The following is a 20,075-nucleotide window of genomic DNA, read 5'->3' as shown; positions in this document are numbered from 1 at the left end:
CCTGAGAAAGATTTGTTTGGCTTTCCTCTCATATGTAGCTTTTGAATGCCAATGTTGCAGCATTACGCCTTGTCATAGCATTACGACTTGTCATAGCATTACGACTTGTCATAGCTTTACGCCTTGTCATAGATTTATGAATTGTCATAGCATTACGACATGTCATAGCATTAAATCAAATCAAATTGTATTTGTCACAATGCTTCATTAACAACAGGTGTAGACTAACAGTGAAATGCTTACTTACGGGCCCGTCCCAACAATGCAGAGAGGAAAAAGAAAAAGAATATAATGAGGAATAAATCCACAATGAGTAATGATAACATGACTATATACACGGGGTACCAGTACCAAGTGGATGTGCAGGGGTACGAGGTAATTGAGGTAGATATGTACATATAACTAGGAATAAAGGGACAGATAGTAAACAGCAGCAGCAGCGTATGTGATGAGTCAAAAGATACAGTATGCAGATATTCCATGTAGCTATTGGTTAACTATTTAATTAACTATTTAGCGGTCTTATAGCTTGGGGGTAGAAGCTATTCAGCATAGCATTACAACTAGTCCTGGACATTCCTGATTCATAGAAAAGCATTTTGACAGTCACAGAACGTTGTCAGGCACTTTGTAGCTCAGCATGTATTATGAAGTCAGACTTTGGCACCATGCTGCAGTGGCTTCCATCCATATCCATGGTCCCTTTATCCTCCTCTGCTCTCTCTCTCTCTGCTTATATGGTGCACATACAGGACCCTGTGACTTCAAACAGTCTGGGGAATCCAATGCATGTTGAAGTCATTCCCCTCAATCGGCACTGGAAGCCGTGTGTAGTTGTGTGTGTGCTGCAGGATAATTTATCTGGCCATCTCTCCTGGCCAGGCTGTAGATTCAGAACGGGCCTGGGTTTGTCCAGCAGTGCTTGTGGGGACTTTGAGGCACAACGTGTGCTCTCAGGGTCTACCCTGAATCAGCCCCTATTAAAAACATACAAAGAGACCCTTTCAGGTGCTGGCTAGCCGCAGCCGTCAGACCGCCAGCCTACAGCCCCTAGTCCTCAGCCACAACACAGGCCAGCCAGAGGAGAGGAACATCAAAGGCCCCCATCATCCTGTCACTTAGCCATGTGGAGGTCACTGGGGTCAGACCACTACCTCTCCACCTCTCTACACAGTGACGTTCTGTCTGTCTGGTAATGTGGCGGAGAATGTGGAGAATTTGATTTGAATGTGTTTTTGAGGGAAGGAAAGATCTTGAGAGAATGAAATTGTGAAATAAAGTTGTTTGATAAAGCAGGTTAAAACAAAATACCTTTGTAATGCAATATCAATGTAAATATTGGGTAAATAATGCCTTTGCTCTCCTATTCATCTAGTGGATCAAAGTAAGGGTCAGGAGGTTTACCTTACGACATCATCTGACCAGTAAAAACTCCTGACCCTGGTCATGCTGTAGACACAGGTACTTTTGTGATGAGGATGACTGAATCCCACTGTATTTCAGCTCTGCCATATTTGTTACCCAACTAATGTAAAGTCAATAAACTCTGAATGAGTCAGTTACCCCATGTTGGTTCAGTCACAAAGTCCTTGACCTGGCCTGACTACAATGTCCTAGTCCCACACCCCATATCCCTGACCATAACGATTAAGGACAGTGTACTAAGCGGCAGGCTACAGCAATCTGCCATAGACCTGACCACTCACTCAGCCTGTCAATCAATCAATCAGTCAGTCAGTCAGTCAGTCAGTCAGCTAGCTAGGCCTGATTATAGCCAGCTTTTCTCTGGCTTCCAACTCAGCCTGCCAGATGGTGTGGCTACTACAATGGCAGAGCACAGCCCTGCCTACGCTAAAGCCGTGGCTTAGCCGTCGTGCAACAGTTCAGCTATGAAAACCGCAGTGGGAAAACAGGCAAAATGTCACTGAGCTCAGCTGTAAGAACAAACAACAAACGTGGCTGATTTGTCTTCTCCAGAGTGTGTTAAGCCTAAACAGTTAATAGTGTTGAGATGGGGACTGTCACTGTTGAAAGGATGATCAGAAGTGTCACCACTTAAAGGTGACTGACACTGACAGGGAATTCAGTTAGACACAAGTAGGTTTCTTAATGCTGTTTACTGCAACATCAAGTTATCTGGTGTTGCGTCATTTTGCTCTCTTTACTCTTAGGAACGGCATTTTAAAATGCAAATGACACACCCATCTGTCCATCCATGGCTAGGTCCTTGTCTATGTCCCTGTCTATGTCCCTGGCTATGTCCTTGGCTTTGTCCCTGGCTCGGTCCCTGTCTATGTCCCTGGCTAGGTCCCTGGCTATGTCCCTGGCTATGTCCCTGTCTATGTCCCTGGCTATGTCCCTGTCTATGTCCCTATCTATTTCCCTGGCTATGTCCCTGACTAGGTCCCTGGCTATGTCCATGGCTTTGTCCCTGGCTAGGTCCCTGGCTGTGACCCTGGCTTTGTCCATTGCTATGTCCCTGGGTATGTCCCTGGCTATGTCCCTGGCTATGTCCCTTGCTATGTCCCTGGCTATGTCCCTGGCTAGGTCCCTGGCTAGGTCACTGGGTAGGTCCCTGGCTATGTCCCTGGCTATGTCCATGGCTTTGTCCCTGGCTTTGTCCCTGGCTTTGTCCCTGGCTTTGTCCCTGGCTATGTCCATGGCTTTGTCCCTGGCTTTGTCCCTGGCTTTGTCCCTGGCTATGTCCATGGCTTTGTCCCTGGCTTTGTCCCTAGCTATATCCCTGTCTATGTCCCTGGCTTTGTCCCCGGCTATGTCCATGTGATGATTTGGAATTCGCCTTCGTTTATCAAAGTCTGGGCTTCTCTCCCTGCTCCACAATGGTATTCCTCTCCTGAAATGTCACAGTGGTTTCATCGCTCCATCTCTTTGTACTCTGACGTGTAGGCCTATTTTCCGCTGGGTCAATGGAGGGAGCCCTATCCTACACAATCTCCCTAAAGGTCCAACTCTCAGTGGATGTGCTTTTTACCCGGAATAGGCCAGGGAGGTAATGCCATTGTAGTGATTCATTTGGAAATCAGGATTGAGTAGTAGCATATTGATGTAGGCTATGGGGTAAAAGTCTCTGGTTTACATTGAGAGAAATCCTTATTTGGGACAAAAATCGAGGCACAACCGTATCACAAGTCCCATAGAGACATTGAAGCAGAGGCAGTCAGTCAATACTCTGCCTCAGTGGATGCACTTCTGAACCTCCCCAGCGCCATATGTACCCATTCAGTACCACAGTGTGTGGTGTACCACATGCTGTAGTGGGAAGGGACTGGGGTATGATCCAAAACCCACTCGTCTCCTCTTGTGTCGCTGGCTCTAAACCAACCCCCCCTTCTTCTTCCCCCTCTATTTGTGTGTGTACGTGCGTGTGCAGGATGGAAGAGACGGTGCGGACGCTGCTGCAGAACCAGGGGGTGCTGGAGCAGACAGCCGTGGACACTGTGGACATCATGAAGGCCTACAAGGTAACACCGCACTGCCCAGCACTCCTCCAACATGGGCTCTCCTTCCTGCTCTTTATAAAGCCAAAACGTAGAGGCTTGTGTAGGAGAAATGCTTTGTTTAGTAACACATAGGCCATGCATTAGGATAAGTTGTTGTTATTGACCATCAATTAGGATCGGCCTTATTATTATTATATATACAGTATATATATATATATATATATATATATATATATATATATATATATATATATATATATATATATTTTTTTTTTAGGGGCTAGATCAGTTTTAATATTGCAGCTATATTGTAGCTTCCATCAATGTAATTGTCTGCATAATTTCCAATCCCCCATATACATATATTTTTTAAAATATATATAAAATATATATTTTTTTTATATATATTTTCCTTTATTATTTTCCCCTAACCCTACCAACCCTCCCCTAATTGGAGTAAACTAATGGACAACAACACTTACGCTTCTACTTCCAGCTTATACATACTATATATATTTTATGGATACAGTATATTTTACAATAGTTATATTTTGTTTGTTTTTAGTCCCATCCTTCAGCTCCACTTATTACTTAGGTTCTGTTCTTGGCAACCAAACTGGTTGCTATAATTAGACTTCTTAGCGATAGGCCTATAGTAGCCTGAAACTTTGTGTGTTTGTGTGTTATGTGTACAGCTACTGTATATTCTTGTGTGGATTTTTGTTTGTGCTGTTCCTTAGATACTCAAGGTATCTCACATAACTCTTATTGACACAGAGTGTCCTTTAATTGTCCATGTGTAATTAAATTCATTTAATTATGCCAAAGTGACCTTTCAAACAACATCGTAGGAAAAAAGTGGAACTGTGTGGGCTAGAAGTAGTCAGGTTGTGTTACTGTTAGGTAAGGTTGATAAAGGTCATGTAATTACAGTTCATGGAGATCATGTCTTATACTCATATGATTCATACCACATTTAAAAAGTCATTTATCTTAAACTTTTTCATTTCCAAATGTGTTAACAATAAGTAAGTGAATTCACCGAAGTGCATTGCACATATCTCTCAAATGCAAAACTTTATACTGACTTCTTGACATCAGTGATGAATATGCTACATCATTATAAAAGATAAAGCCACTCATTAGCATGGTGGGCATGCTATGCCTTTATAAACCAATCATAAATGGTCATGTGTAACAAATAGGCAGGAAGAGTAAAATATGTGCGTCATAACAGGAAATGGAGGTATGGCGGTATGCATTCCAATGAGCCTAATACATGCATTAGCTACACTTATTCGGGGTAACCGTAGGGAGTATAACTCTATGTCTGAATCCCAAATGGCACCCTATTCCTTATATAGAGCACTACTTTTAACCAAGGCCCATAGAGTATATAGCACTAGGCATAACATTAATAGGGTTCCTTTTGCAGTGCAGCCTCCCTCTCAGTTGTGGGCCATATTTCCACATAGCCACATACCCTGTGATTATTCAAATGATGGGTATTTTACAGAATAACAGCAGCCCCAGAATTAATCAACCTGAGTGGATTATTAAACATGGAATTAGAATCTGTCGACGTGTGCCAGTGGAGGGGATCAATGTTGCTCTAACTTGTGTGAACGGATGCAGCAAACATTCACGTATGGAGAGAGACACATGTTAGGTTACTGAGATGACTGTACCTACTGTAACCAGATGTTCAGCAAGCAACCAGACATAACAGGACTTTGGTAATAAGAACAAGCTCTCAATGAATGGTACCATTACTGGGGGAGAGATATTGATCATATTCATTATGCACCAAACGGAAGAAAACTGACTCAAATAGGGAGGGACGACCTGGACTTGTGAAACAAGAAATGCTTAAAACTCTTTACTACAGTGTGCCCAAATGAATACGACCCTGGTATCAATGCGCCTGCAAAACAAAAGAATCAAACAAAGTAAGATTGGGAAACCACCGGTATGTTTTAGCCAAGACTGGAATAGTCCTTTAAAGTTCAAAACAAAACGTAATGCTAGTTGTTGCCAAGGACACCATTTCCAATTTATGTTCAGGAGGGAGGGACGACTTGTTTTGGATGCATTTGGATATGGCGGCGCTAGCGAAAACTCAACCTCATCTATCAATGTCTCCAGCCATGGCTGCCTGCGCCCACCGCGCTACCCTGAAAGCCTATCATCAGACTTGACAATCAACTATCAAGGGGGGAGAGAAGGATTGAATGAAAAATGTAACAAAGGTGCACAGCCATTCATCCGGCGATAACGACTGAAGGCTTTGGGGAGATTTTAAGGAAAAAATTGAGGGGGAAAGTCCATTTACTTGCATTGCAAAGCTCATTGGCTGGCTATAGGCTTGTGTTGAGGTTTGCACGACATCTAACTCCCAGCTCAGTTGTAGTTTCATCCCCCTCTGGTCCTTGATCAGATTTGGAATAGGATGGAGATAAGAGTGTTTGTGAAATGGATGTTGCAAATTAAAGGGTGGTGACCTCCTCGATCGGACTAAAGCCATGCATGCCGAGTATTTAAAGGTGTCTCAATCTCTCCTATTGAAATGTACCTACATTTAGGATTCATGGCAACTACCGTATATCACCCCAGGAGCAGCGTTGGTTTTTAAAGCACATTCAATGCATAAAGATAAATGCCCAGTTTAGTCCAGTGAGGATTAAGCGTTTCATATTATCGGAATATCGCTTTGTTTTGGATGCAGGAAATACATCATAAATCCCCATTGGTAGGGTTTTTGTATTAAATTGTAAGGAAAATGGTGTTTGGTGTAAATACAGTATATTAGCTTTAACAACATTAGCAGCCTATGCTATGATTCTCATATGTCTCAATATCACATACAAAACAACATGGTGTACTAATTTAAGACCAATAATAATTTATTTGAATAGTAACATCCGAGTGAACAAAAATTCCCTCCTTGACTTCTAGGATAGTGTGAAAATACTTAGAATAACTGACAGACGACACATGACATATCCTCCTTTACCAGTACTCTGTATCCTGTGTTGAATGTACAGTACCTAATTAGCTAGTCAATGTCAGGATGCTGTCTCGTCTGTGAATCTCCTGGTGAGCCATGCCCAGCGGGCCTGGGGATATCAGGGACCCCATCATTTTATTGTGTTCGCTTTTAATTTCCGCCTCTGTGTATTAGTGTCACAGCTAGAGACTGAGGCAGGGGAGAAAAGGGGGATGTGGGGTCCCCTATCGGCAGACAAGATGGAGAGGTCTCAAGGTCACTGCCACTCTTTGGAAATACAAGTGAAATGCGATTATGGATTAGGGGATGTTTTGGAGTCGTGTTGTTGAATCGTTTTATTTTTCTCTTCCCCTCTCTCGCTCCTCTCTGTTCTCTCGGTCTTTCTGTTTATTTTTCTCTCTCTCTCTTCTTCTTCTCCCACCTTTGTCTTTCTCTCTTTCTTTCTCTCTTTCTCCTTCTCACACTCTCTCTCTCTCCCTTTCTCTCGCTCTCTATCGCTCTCTCTCCCTCTTTCCTCTCGTCTGTCTATCAGGATAAACTCTCGGAGGAGGTGCAGAAGACGCGTGACAGCCTGGAGCAGAACGGCGGCGGTAGCGGCCCACTGCCGTCTTCTGGAGACCCTTCGCTGGCCGACATCGGCAGCATCAGCGGAGCGGAGGAGTTTCAGGACCAAACAAAGCTCCTTCTGGAGCGTCTGCGCACCCTAGAGGTACGGTTCAAAAAATGGCTCCGCCTCTGTTCTCTTCTCCTCCCTCCTCTTCTTCTCCCTCTGCGACCAGGCTCTCCGTTCTGCTGGTTGCAGTCTGGAGCATAATGGTCTTATCAAAGTCTCGTGTGCTCTGCTGTTTGAAGAGCAAAGCACTCCACGAGGGCCCAGGTTTTGGGTCTTTGTTAGTTTCCACATCGCTCCACCATTGTTCCAGTGTGTGTTCTGTTCTCAGCATTAGCAACAGTTGAGTCAGAAATCCATTTTGAGTAATCCTTCTGATTCTGATTGTTTCCGACCATACAGTACACCCACTAGACTGACACACCAGGCTTTCAGATCTCCTCAGCAATTAAAGGGGCTAAGACTATTAAGACTTAATCGAATTACGCTCGGAGACCCACCTAATCATTTATGAAGTGGCCCTGGCTGATGCCGCGAGGGTCTGTGGCTAATGTTAAAATACTTTGAGCGTTTGATCGAGCCCCCCCCCGGAGTGCCCAATCGGAAGGGTTTGGTTTTGCACTTTTAGGACTACTCCATTGGCCCATTGCGGCCAGCCAAGCTCAACCAAGCTCAATCAAGTGCAGAGAAAGTATTTGAAAAAAAAAAAAAATACTACTTGAACCCAGGTCTTCTCCTCAGCCACTATGGACAGCTCAGACATGAGAAAACCTGCCAGAGACACAAAGACCCAAGAAACTGGCACGTTCTACAGACATTATTAACGGTGACACTAACTCCACACTGACAGAAATTGCAGTTAAGGCTAATTACAACAAAATGCAGTGTAATTGCTTGTTGCTTTATGGCTCCTCTATCACTGTACAAGTTATCTTCCCTGCAGTCAAAGAAAATAATGGCTGGCCTGTCTCGCGATTTGTCGCATTACCCCAAAAAGCTACATTCTAAATGAGTTTATCGGAAGTTATCTGCCATTTTCTTCCATCCACCCGCATCTGTGATGGATGCTCCTCCAGAAGAGAACCGCTAAAACAACGGCGAGGCAATACATCACTGGCCTTTATTATGTGTAAACGGTGGTGACACTAAGTAAGGGCGCCCATTTCTATTCCCCCCACCAGCCAAGCTCAACTGATATCATTAATTATCATGGTGGGCATGTTACGCTTTATAAATGGTGCTTATTTTAAGCTTAGATTGAATCCTTTTGAAAAAATCCATCTTGGAGAAAAAAATGGGTATTCTTTTCACAGATGCTTGAAAGATCGGTTAAAGGTCGTTGAGTGAGTAGACATTCGATCAAAGGACAAAATGAGTTGGGATTCATCTCGAGTGGACATAGGATGGAATACAAGTTACCGCTACAAATTATATACCTATAACGAACTCATCCATTCCAGCTCAACTCTCAATGCTTCTAGCTTTCCACACAAGCAAGTGTTGTAGAGACTCCATGGTAAGACAGAGCACCAGAGCAAGCAAGTGACTGGGTCTTGGGTAACTGTCTGCAGTTTGAGCAAGTGTGCATGCCCATTGCCCAGCCTTGTGCTCATGCAGCTTGGTTGGCACAGTTGGCACCCGGGTGCCAGGGAAAGTAGGCCTGGTGTACAGGCGTCACAGAAGGACAGCTGGCACTCTGGTCTCAGTGCAGGGTTGGCTCTAACTCCTGTTCAATTACAGACAGAGTGAGAACTGACTGAGGTGCAGCCAGCTCTAGCCCTGTCCATACATCCCCTCCTCACCCCAATTCAAACCTACTGTGAGCCAGAAGCAAAAACTCCTGTTGTCTATAACTCTGTTCTCTAGCTAGTTACCTTCCATTGAAGTTTTAAAGTAAAATGCATTTATGATTCTAGTCGCTAATCATGGGGACTCTGCAGGAAAAAACTACCTGGATCATCAAGCATGTATTCTATTCTATAAAAAGCAACTTATAATGGCATGCATCATTTATATGTTTCAAAATCTATGGCAATAGCAGTTGTAGTTGCTATACTGTAATTGTAGCAGCTGCAGGAGCAATACATTGACAGGATGTGCTAATATAAATACATGTTTATTATGTGATTTAGTTGCTATTTTCCTCCCCAATCAAAATGTTTTTTCTGACATGGGATATTTATTTAGTTTAGCATTTGTTGATAATGTATCGCAGCGAGCACTGCATTCATTCACACTAATATTGATTATGCCTACCTATTTTTCTGCCAGGTTCAAATAATATTTGTATTGTTAGATTATGTCTGCAATGTCAAACTTTCTCCATGATGTTTTGCAATACAGGATGGTAAAATAACACTATAATGAAAGTATTTCAAATGCTTTTAGTGCAAGCAGAAAACGTTCAGCATTCATCATGCATGCTTTTTGATGTGTGTTTATCAGGTACTGATAGGTTCAGTTTGATGGAACTAGACATATTTTTCACATACTACCCAAATCAACAATGTTGTCAATATAGCACGACACTTCCCCTTTCACCAACCCCTTGTTCCATAGAGAAAGATGATTCAACCTGTTACTACCCACACAAAGAATATGATAAAAACATCAGAAAACATGTTTATATGCAACCTTTGGGTAATTATGTGCCTTCACTAAAAACTTTTACTTTACTAATATTAATACTTACTAATAATACTTTTTTATTTGTAAAGGGCTTTTCATGTACATCTCAAAGTTGCTCTTTTGTTATAGCTCTGTGCCATTTCGATTAAGGCAGTGGAATATGTTAGGTGCAATTATTTGGCCTGGGTTTTAATCAAAGGCTGGCTGTTTGTACTAAAGGGCATGTGGCGAGAGAGGCGAGCTAGCCGGAGCGATGTTGACAGCTTCTAATATGGCCTGCCTGGCCCGCCTGCATTTGACAAACTAGAAAAAGAGGAGATCAATAGCCCCTCTCCCTTAAAAGGTGAAGCAATATTCACGCCCCCCCCAAAACAAGAACATATTCACATTAGCCCATTCTAGCCCATTCTACGTAACTTCTTACTTGTACCTTTAAAGTTCAAGATCATAACTTCAATCCCCTTGACCTTTCATTGTGAGATACTTCTGCAGGTTTTTATTAGTTGGCCCCGGTCTTATGGTTGACACCTGACCTTTTCCACCTCCGGCGAATCCTCTCTTGTTGTTATCTTGTTCTGTGGCAGCGTAGTCTTGCGGTACAACACACAGATACAGTGGGGGAAAAAAGTATTTAGTCAGCCACCAATTGTGCAAGTTCTCCCACTTAAAAAGATGAGAGAGGCCTGTAATTTTCATCATAGGTACACGTCAACTATGACAGACAAAATGAGATTTTTTTTCTCCAGAAAATCACATTGTAGGATTTTTTATGAATGTATTTGCAAATTATGGTGGAAAATAAGTATTTGGTCAATAACAAAAGTTTCTCAATACTTTGTTATATACCCTTTGTTGGCAATGACACAGGTCAAACGTTTTCTGTAAGTCTTCACAAGGTTTTCACACACTGTTGCTGGTATTTTGGCCCATTCCTCCATGCAGACCTCCTCTAGAGCAGTGATGTTTTGGGGCTGTCGCTGGGCAACACAGACTTTCAACTCCCTCCAAAGATTTTCTATGGGGTTGAGATCTGGGGACTGGCTAGGCCACTCCAGGACCTTGAAATGCTTCTTACGAAGCCACTCCTTCGTTGCCCGGGCGGTGTGTTTGGGATCATTGTCATGCTGAAAGACCCAGCCACGTTTCATCTTCAATGCCCTTGCTGATGGAAGGAGGTTTTCACTCAAAATCTCACGATACATGGCCCCATTCATTCTTTCCTTTACACGGATCAGTCGTCCTGGTCCCTTTGCAGAAAAACAGCCCCAAAGCATGATGTTTCCACCCCCATGCTTCACAGTAGGTATGGTGTTCTTTGGATGCAACTCAGCATTCTTTGTCCTCCAAACACGACGAGTTGAGTTTTTACCAAAAAGTTATATTTTGGTTTCATCTGACCATATGACATTCTCCCAATCCTCTTCTGGATCATCCAAATGCACTCTAGCAAACTTCAGACGGGCCTGGACATGTACTGGCTTAAGCAGAGGGACACGTCTGGCACTGCAGGATTTGAGTCCCTGTCGGCGTAGTGTGTTACTGATGGTAGGCTTTGTTACTTTGGTCCCAGCTCTCTGCAGGTCATTCACTAGGTCCCCCCGTGTGGTTATGGGAGTTTTGCTCACCGTTCTTGTGATCATTTTGACCCCACGGGGTGAGATCTTGCGTGGAGCCCCAGATCGAGGGAGATTATCAGTGGTCTTGTATGTCTTCCATTTCCTAATAATTGCTCCCACAGTTGATTTCTTCAAACCAAGCTGCTTACCTATTGCAGATTCAGTCTTCCCAGCCTGGTGCAGGTCTACAATTTTGTTTCTGGTGTCCTTTGACAGCTCTTTGGTCTTGGCCATAGTGGAGTTTGGAGTGTGACTGTTTGAGGTTGTGGACAGGTGTCTTTTATACTGATAACAAGTTCAAACAGGTGCCATTAATACAGGTAACGAGTGGAGGACAGAGGAGCCTCTTAAAGAAGTTACAGGTCTGTGAGAGCCAGAAATCTTGCTTGTTTGTAGGTGACCAAATACTTATTTTCCACCATAATTTGCAAATAAATTCATTAAAAATCCTACAATGTGATTTTCTGGATTTTTTTCTCTCAATTTGTCTGTCATAGTTGACGTTTACCTATGATGGAAATTACAGGCCTCTCTCATCTTTTAAGTGGGAAAACTTGCACAATTGGTGGCTGACTAAATACTTTTTTTCCCCACTGTATGATTTGTTGCATCAATAATCTTTCATATGAAAACAAAGATTGGAGAGACTACAAATACCTTTGGAATTATTTTCATTGGCCACATATGCAGTATCATTTCACATCTACACTGAACAAAAATATAAACGCAACATGTAAAGGGTTGGTCCCATGTTTCATGAGCTGAAATAAAAGATCCCAGAAATGTTCAATACGCACAAAAAGCTTATTTCTCTAAAATGTTGTGCACAAATTAGTTTACATCCCTGTTGGTGAGCATTTCTCCTTTACCAAGATAATCCATCCACCTGACAGGTTTGGCATATTTAGAAGCTGATTAAACAGCATGATCATTACACAGGTGCACCTTGGACAATAAAAGGCCACTCTAAAATGTGCAGTTTTGTCACACAACACAATGCCACAGATGTCTCAAGTTTTGAGGGAGAGTGTAATTGGCATGCTGACCGTAGGAATGGCCACCAGAGTTGTTGACAGAGAAATTGATGTTAATTTCTCTACCATAAACCACCTCCAACGTCGTTTTAGAGAATTTGGCTGTATGTCCATCCGGCCTCACAACTGCAGACCACGTGTATGGCGTTGTGTGGGCGAGCGATTTGCTGATGTCAACGTTGTGAACAGAGTGCCCCATGGTGACGGTGGGGTTATGGTATGGTCAGGCATAAGCTACGGACAATGAACACAATTGCATTTTATCGTTGGCAATTTGAATGCACAGAGATACCGTGACGAGATCCTGAGGCCCATTGTCGTGCCATTCATCCGCCGCCATCACCTCATGTTTCAGGATGATAATGCATGGCCCCCATGTTGTAAGGATCTGTACACAATTCCTGGAAACTGAAAATGTCCCAGTTCTTCCATGGCCTGCATACTCAACAGACATGTCACCCATTGAGCATGTTTGGGATGCTCTGGATCGACGTGTATGACAGCGTGTTCCAGTTCCCGCCAATATCCAGCAACTTCGCACAGCCATTGAAGAGGAGTGGGACAACATTCCACAGGCCACAATCAACAGCCTGATCAACTCTATGCAAAGGAGATGTGTCGCGCTGCATGAGGCAAATGGTGGTCACACCAGATACAGTACTGACTGGTTTTCTGATCCATGCCCCTACCTTTTCTTTATCTGTGACCAACAGATGCATATCTGTATTCCCAGTCACGTGAAATCCATAGATTACGGCCTAATGAATTCATTTCAATTTACTGATTTCCTCATATGAACTGTAACTCAGTAAAATCGTTGAAATTGTTGCATGTTGCATTTATATTTTTGTTTAGTGTATGTCAATCAACGTAGATAATTATATGTTGATTGTTCTATAACCGAAAAAATTTATGCACTCACTAACTGTAAGTCGCTCTGGATATGAGCGTCTGCTAAATGACTAAAATGTAAAAATGTAAAATTACTGTTTGGTAAGTTACTCATAAACAAGTCTGATGCATACAAACTGTCTGAATTGCTTTTAATGACAAGCTCTCAATGGATTTCAGTTGTCACTAAGTGTGTTTTATTTTGCTGTACAGGAGGAAAACTCAGCCTTGGCCATGGAGAATGAGAGCCAGAGGGAGCAGTATGAGCATTGTCTGGATGAGGTGAGTAGTCCAACCCTCACTCTATTCACCCAGCCCTGAACCTCAGTGAGGGAATCCTATTTTTCACCACACTAATGATAGCCTACATTTGACATTTTAGTCATTTAGCAGACGCTCTTATCCAGAGCGACTTACAATTAGTGAGTGCATACATTTTTCATACTCGCCCCCCATATGAAAAACTATTGTTATATTCTGTTCTTTCCTATTCGGTGACTTATTATGAGTTGTATTCTTTTCCAGCTACCTTTAGCGACTATCTCTAAGATCTCACTCACGGTATTGATCAAACAGGTTACAAACACTGCACTATTTTCCAGTATCCTTCTCTACCTTTATTGACTTTCTTTGAGATCTTTCTCAATGCACAAATGTCCTGCTGTCAAATTCTATCAATGCAATTCCAAAGTAATTCCTCTCCAAAGGAAATGTGATTATGGAGAAAAAGGTACTTGGCGTTCCGAAAGGTGAACTGTGTTGTGGGAGAAGCTGGGTAAATGGTGGCTTGAGGGATCCGAATGACAGCAATTAATGAGCTTGTTGGCTCGGCCCGCACGCTGAGTCACCCTGAGGGAAGGCTGGAGGCCCACGGGTGCCAGAAGGGACAGACTGGTTTAATACACTGTGGTGCCAGCTACTGGAGCTTATATGACCTGAGATCTGGGCTCTGGTGCCAGAGGGGGTGGGGAGGGGGGAGACGTAGATGGATGGTGGGACAGAGAAAGACCGAGAGAATGAAAGAAAGAAAAGGAGAAAGAAAGAGAGAGAAAGGGATAGAGAGATGAAAGGAGAGTTAGCAATACTTTAGCTCTGTTGTTAACAGTCCAACCGTGGTAGGCAATTGCTTTGCAATGCTCCAAGCATACTGTATGAAACTCTACACCGTGCTGTAGCTTTGGAGGTTAACGCCTGGGGTGGGCCCAGACCAAATCCCTTTTCCACTTGTGTGCCCTCAAAAAGCCAGAGCTGTTCTGTTGTCTGGTCTGGTGTTGTGTTGCCCTCTGTGGGCTCTTCTGACGGGAGCTAGCTCACTAATGAGCATGTTGTGATGTGGGAGTCTCCACAGCTCTAACAACTCTGCCGATGGGCTCAGGGCCATTGGAAACTGTAGAGAACGCTGGGCTTGTTTCGTAATGATACAAAAATAAAATAAAAACATTGTGGAAAATTATCTCTATATAAGAAGAGTGGTGGTTGTTTGGTATGCTATTTGGGCTGGCCACTCACGTTAGGATATCTTTTAGGGTTCCACTTGGTAAACATGGGCAAATGTCATGCTATTGAAAGGCTGGTAAAAGGAGTCATGCCACATGTGGCAATGCATCAGATGTAATGGACTGTTATGCCATGACTTGAACTATGAATGCTCTATAAAGCCTTTATAAGTTGTTGTTTCATTTATCAGTTGTTGTAATTTTGATTCTAACTTGAAGATCATTAAATATTCTTGGAATTAGTGCCCTTCAGTTTTACAGGAGCAGCTCTGTATCACTCCCCACAGGGCTCAATCACTTCATCATATCTCCCGTTATTCAATAGAGGGAGAGAGGACACCTCTGAGAAAAAGCAAATGAATGCTTACAGTGAATTAACGAGCAATCAATGGGCTGTAATCAGAGTAGAAGTCGATGGGGCATTGCGGTCTAAACTCAGAGAGTGGTAGGGGTGTGAGACACTCTGCGTAAAGCCCAGGCACAACAGTGCTTTAGCCCGTCACTTCTTCTCTTAGACTGCCCGCTGTGTCACAAATGACACCCTATTCCCTATATAGTGCACTACTTTGACCAGGGCCCATAGGGTCATGTAGTGCAGTATATAAGGGATAGGGTGCCATTCAGGACACAGTCCCCTACCCTCCAAGCCACTACATCAGCCATGACACTGCTGTCAATACTGGATCAACGGAAGACAATTAAACATCATGAAGACATGCAGCGCGTCAGGCTCCAAACTGTTCTGCTTCACCGGGCCGCTACTGGCCTTCTCTGCCACCCTGCGTCAGATGTATGATGATTGGGCCCATTAGGAATCAACACACTCCTCCAAGGGAAGGCAGACGGGGGGACAATGCTGTAATGTATTGGGACATCGTGTTCACTAAAGCCTGTAATAATTTTGTAAGCGGTCGGAGTGAGATAGTGCAGCGTCGGCATGCACAGGGCAGGGGCAGTTTAGAGTTGAGGGCGTGGGTCAATTGGGACCATTTTCTTTTTCTTCTTTTTCTTCTTTCTTTCTTTCTTTCTTTCTTTCTTTCTTTCTTTCTTTCTTTCTTTCTTTCTTTCTTTCTTTCTTTCTTTCTTTCTTTCTTTCTTTCTCACTCGTCTGGGTGCCATAACAGCCACCATATTATAGTCAGTCACTAAACAGCTTGCATAAAACGTTTGGATAATTCTTGTTTATTTTTTTTCACTCTGTTTTAGGTTGCCAATCAAGTTGTGCAGGCACTGCTCACCCAAAAGGTAGGAGTCTGGTTTCCATAGCAACTGTGGGATAAAAATATCTCAGAATGAGACTATTATTAGATCCAATTATGTTGTTAGACATGTATGCAATACAGTAGCTCAAAACTTAATCTTAACATTCACTTTTTGTGAGACACTTCTCACTATCTCCTGTTAACTAATCAACTTTTATGGTGTCCATATTAGGACAGTCACACATGACTGGAAGTTCACACCTCTGTTTGTAATAACTCTCTCTCTCTGTTGTTCTTCCCCTTGCAGGATCTGAGGGAGGAGTGTCTGAAGTTGCGGACCAGAGTGTTTGACCTGGAGCAACAAAACCGGACCATGAGTGTCCTCTTCCAGCAGCGAGTCCGACCCGCATCAGACCTGCTCCTGCAGGTAGGGACCTGTCCACTCATCTAGTCCCAGAACCACTATAGAACCTCCTTGTCCCAGAACCACTACAGAACCTCATTGCCCCCAGAACCACTATAGAACCTCATTGTCCCAGAACCACGATAGAACCCTACAGAGCAACTTATTGACCATGACTCAGAGGTGCCCGACTGATGGAGTTAAATAGCATTTCACTGTTATTAGTTTCAGTATTAGAACTATGTTGTTTCTTGTATTCAACTATCGTTGAAGGCAACAGTGTGGGTGTAAGGACAATTTGCTCACTTCAAACTTCTGAAGAGCAGCGATATTAGATCATCCATCTTTTTGTGATGGCGATGTGATCCTGAGTCCGGGGTCTGTGATATCATCATCACTAAAAAACTATGTGCTCATGAACCATCCAGCCTCCACGGGGCTGCGGGGCTCAGACAAGATCATTTGAGAAAGTACCCAGACTCGCGTCATCCATCCTGGGCTCTCTCGGGGACGGTAAACCTCTCAACCAAATTACCTCTAGCGCACCAGACCTTGTGGCACGTTACACAGATATAGATGCTAGAGAGAGGAGGGGGGGTGGGTGTGTGCCCGTGTGTGTGTGTAGTCTGCCGTGAGTAGGAATGCACACTTACTGTAACTCTCAGAAATAATTTACTCCAGTCACTGCAGAGAGAGACAGAGAGAGAAATATTGACAACAATGTCTGCTATAAAATGGCCTCATGGATTTTCCTTAATCTCATTTCCCGCAATGGCCGTCCAGCTCTCGTTACCTTAACTCCTCTCAGAGTGGTGGGTGGAGGCTCTCAGACTGCCACAGTGTAAGGGAGGGAGATGTGGGGTGTGAGAGTGAGCACAGGGGGATGGGGTACATGGGACCAGGGCACAGACAGATAATGAAACTCAGACTGGTCTTAATGAGAACATGTGGCACAGAAAGGATGGATGAGAGGAGCTCAGGGGAGAGCTGAGTGCAGGTACTATACAAGTCAACACATCCAGGTACAGAAACAAAGAAAGTTATAGTTGAAGAATAACTTTTTTTATTGTTGACAAAATCTGAAAAACAAAAGCCTCCAGCACATTGGTATTCTTGAATAGTCCACAGACCATTTTAATGGATCTCATTTAAGCAATGTTTCGATCAATAGACCTTCATCCCAGTTTGTTCAGTTGTTGACAAAATATATAAATGAGAATGGCAAAGAGCGCGCTGACGACAATCCTTTATCTACTTCAAGTTCAGGAGAGAGTATGCCCTCTGTCAGTCGCCCTCCGCTAGCAACTGATGTGGACATATGGATAATTGAAAGTCACAGTCCACATTGTCCAGTGAAGGGTGCAATTTTGTGGTGGAAGGGAGGCATTTTCATCGTCCCAACAGATTGAGCAAAGCTGTGGATGCACTATTTTTCTCCCAACTAAACCAGGGCATGGATAAAGTGAAATGTGTAATTGTTTATTAACTATTTGTAACTATTTAATAATATTTAGATTTAATAAACCAATATGTATGTTCTGGTTATAAGAGTAAATGTTAGCGTATTCAGTCTTTTCAGTAGAGCATTTGTTTTCAATATACAATGTGATCAACAGGAATTTGAAGAGAGCAATATACCCGTACATCTATTTGCTTGTGTAGCAGGAGCCTCGGTCTATGTCCCAAATGGCATCCTATTCCCTGTATAGTGCACTACTTTTGACCAGAGCCCATAGCGCTCTGGTCAAAAGAAGTGCACTATGTAGAAAATAGGTACCATTTGGGACACAGCCTCTGGCTTTTCACAAGGGAGTATGCCAGGAATGAGGATTTGTAGCAAGACACTTTTTTCAGCGGTGAGGAAGTGAGATTTTATTGTGTAGGAGGCGGAGAGATTTGAAAGATTTATTTCCAACTTTATGTCCAACTGATGTCTGCCAGCATATTAAACAACAAGAAAATAATTGACAGTTGTGTAAGCGATAGCTAAATCATACGTTATAGGATGCTCTTTTGTATTTTTACATTGATTCCTCGAACAGTCATTCATTTTATTGAAAAGCTCATGATTCTTTCACGGTTGTGGTTTTGTCAATATGTTTCAAACCTTGTTTCTGTTTCTGAAATTAATTTCTCTATAAAGGTGGCTGTGACAAAGGTGACTAGTAATACAAGTGCTGAAAGAGTATATGATTGATTGAGTCAATTAAAACATGGGTTTGAAATCAGTATGCTCAACCCTTTCCCCTGCTACTTATTGTGGATAATTTCTCTTGAAGTAGCCTAATATTTTGCCCTCTAAAATGGCTGCGGGTAACCTTCTGGTTTGCATGAATTACCTTTATACCATAACCTACCATCAAATAATCATTAGCGACAGTAGAGCTACAGTTATTAATATTTCCTTTCAGTCAGAGAGTGTCAGGTGTTTGGCTGTTTTTATCACCCGCATTGGTATTTAATTTCTACTGTTCTGGGAGTCGGTAATTAAATGTGTTATTGGCCCCTGGGGCCATCTTGAATTTCCTGATAACAAATCACTGCTCTCTATTGAGATTGTGATTAGGAATACTGGGAATATGCTTGACCTACTGTCGCTTCATGTAATGTGGCATTTCATACGCTTCAAGGCTCTGTTTGCTGCAGTTCGGCCAGGTGTTTAGTAAGATGTGTAAGTAGTGAATAATAATTCCCTCCTTCCACTTATGCAGCCTTATCAAAAGTGACAGGCGAGTGGTAATTGAGTTGTCAATTATCCGTAAAAGTAGGTTCTGGTTACCGTGGAAACTTCCCGGGCCCCTCCGGCAGGACATATAGTAGCTACGCAGTACCATTCAGTCATTTTTGCCGTCTGAATTTTGATGGGCTTTTGCACTATGGTTCCCCTCAGTGTTGCCTTTGCTGGGGTTTTGTTAACTGCATTGTCTGTACAGTATTCCTATTCTGGTTAATTTCTCAGTGTAGTACAAGACACATGTTTTGTCATAGCTTAGCCAATTCACTGCTATACGTTACCTGTATCCTCTGACTAAGGAAAGACCAAGCCTTGAGTGCAGCATCAAACGTAGATCAGGTAATAGGCACAACAGAGAAGGTGAACTCCTCAGTGCGCCTCCGTCCTTGGCTAGATCACACTTCCACCCGGTCAGGTACAGTGAGGCTAAGGCTAGCCCGGAGAGACACAGAGATGGGGAGCTGTCCGCCCCCCATGTCCCCCTCCCTCTCCACACCCCCTCCCCATCAGGGGCCTTGTGACACTATTGACTGAATCATTGATGACTGTGCTGAGGAGGTGTAATCCTGCACCCCTACGATAACATCAGCCCCCTTCTCTTCTCCTGACACTCAACCACTCCCATCCCCTGTGTGGACAGCCTATACCCTGGAGAGGGAGCGATATGGCTTCAGAGAGAAATACATTTATATTATGGGCTTTATGGTGAGAGAGATGCCATCTGGCATGTAAAGTCCACTGTAAAGGAGAACCTGGACTGAGTCAGCTACAGGGGAAGAATTCTCATCTACATATAAACTGTAGGTCATAATGGCAAGTTAAGCGGTATTCAAGAAAATACTTGGTTTAGAACAACCTGTAGTAGGTATATTTTGCTCCATTAATTCACAGTAATGTACATGATATGAATATGATATGCATATTCAACTACAAATAAGCAGAACATGTGATTTAAACCTTTTCATTTAATTGCTGTCACTTACCTTTAATTCT

The 20,075-nt window shown here is 43.0% G+C and overlaps 1 protein-coding gene across 1 annotated transcript in view; it reads left to right on the top strand.

Moving 5' to 3' along the window:
- Nucleotides 1-20,075, top strand: part of LOC123484795 (nck-associated protein 5-like) — a 96,487-nt gene that overhangs the window by 45,605 nt on the left and 30,807 nt on the right. Inside the window, 5 exon segments of the mRNA XM_045215520.1 lie at nucleotides 3,392-3,482; nucleotides 7,001-7,177; nucleotides 13,461-13,529; nucleotides 15,950-15,988; nucleotides 16,253-16,372. Of these exon segments, the coding sequence (XP_045071455.1) occupies nucleotides 3,392-3,482; nucleotides 7,001-7,177; nucleotides 13,461-13,529; nucleotides 15,950-15,988; nucleotides 16,253-16,372 (496 nt within the window).

The sequence above is a fragment of the Coregonus clupeaformis genome, unplaced genomic scaffold (genome assembly GCF_020615455.1).
Source record: "Coregonus clupeaformis isolate EN_2021a unplaced genomic scaffold, ASM2061545v1 scaf0464, whole genome shotgun sequence".
Classification (NCBI taxonomy): domain Eukaryota; kingdom Metazoa; phylum Chordata; class Actinopteri; order Salmoniformes; family Salmonidae; genus Coregonus; species Coregonus clupeaformis.
Note: the sequence above shows the minus strand (reverse complement) of the source record. Positions and strands in the feature narration are given on the sequence as shown.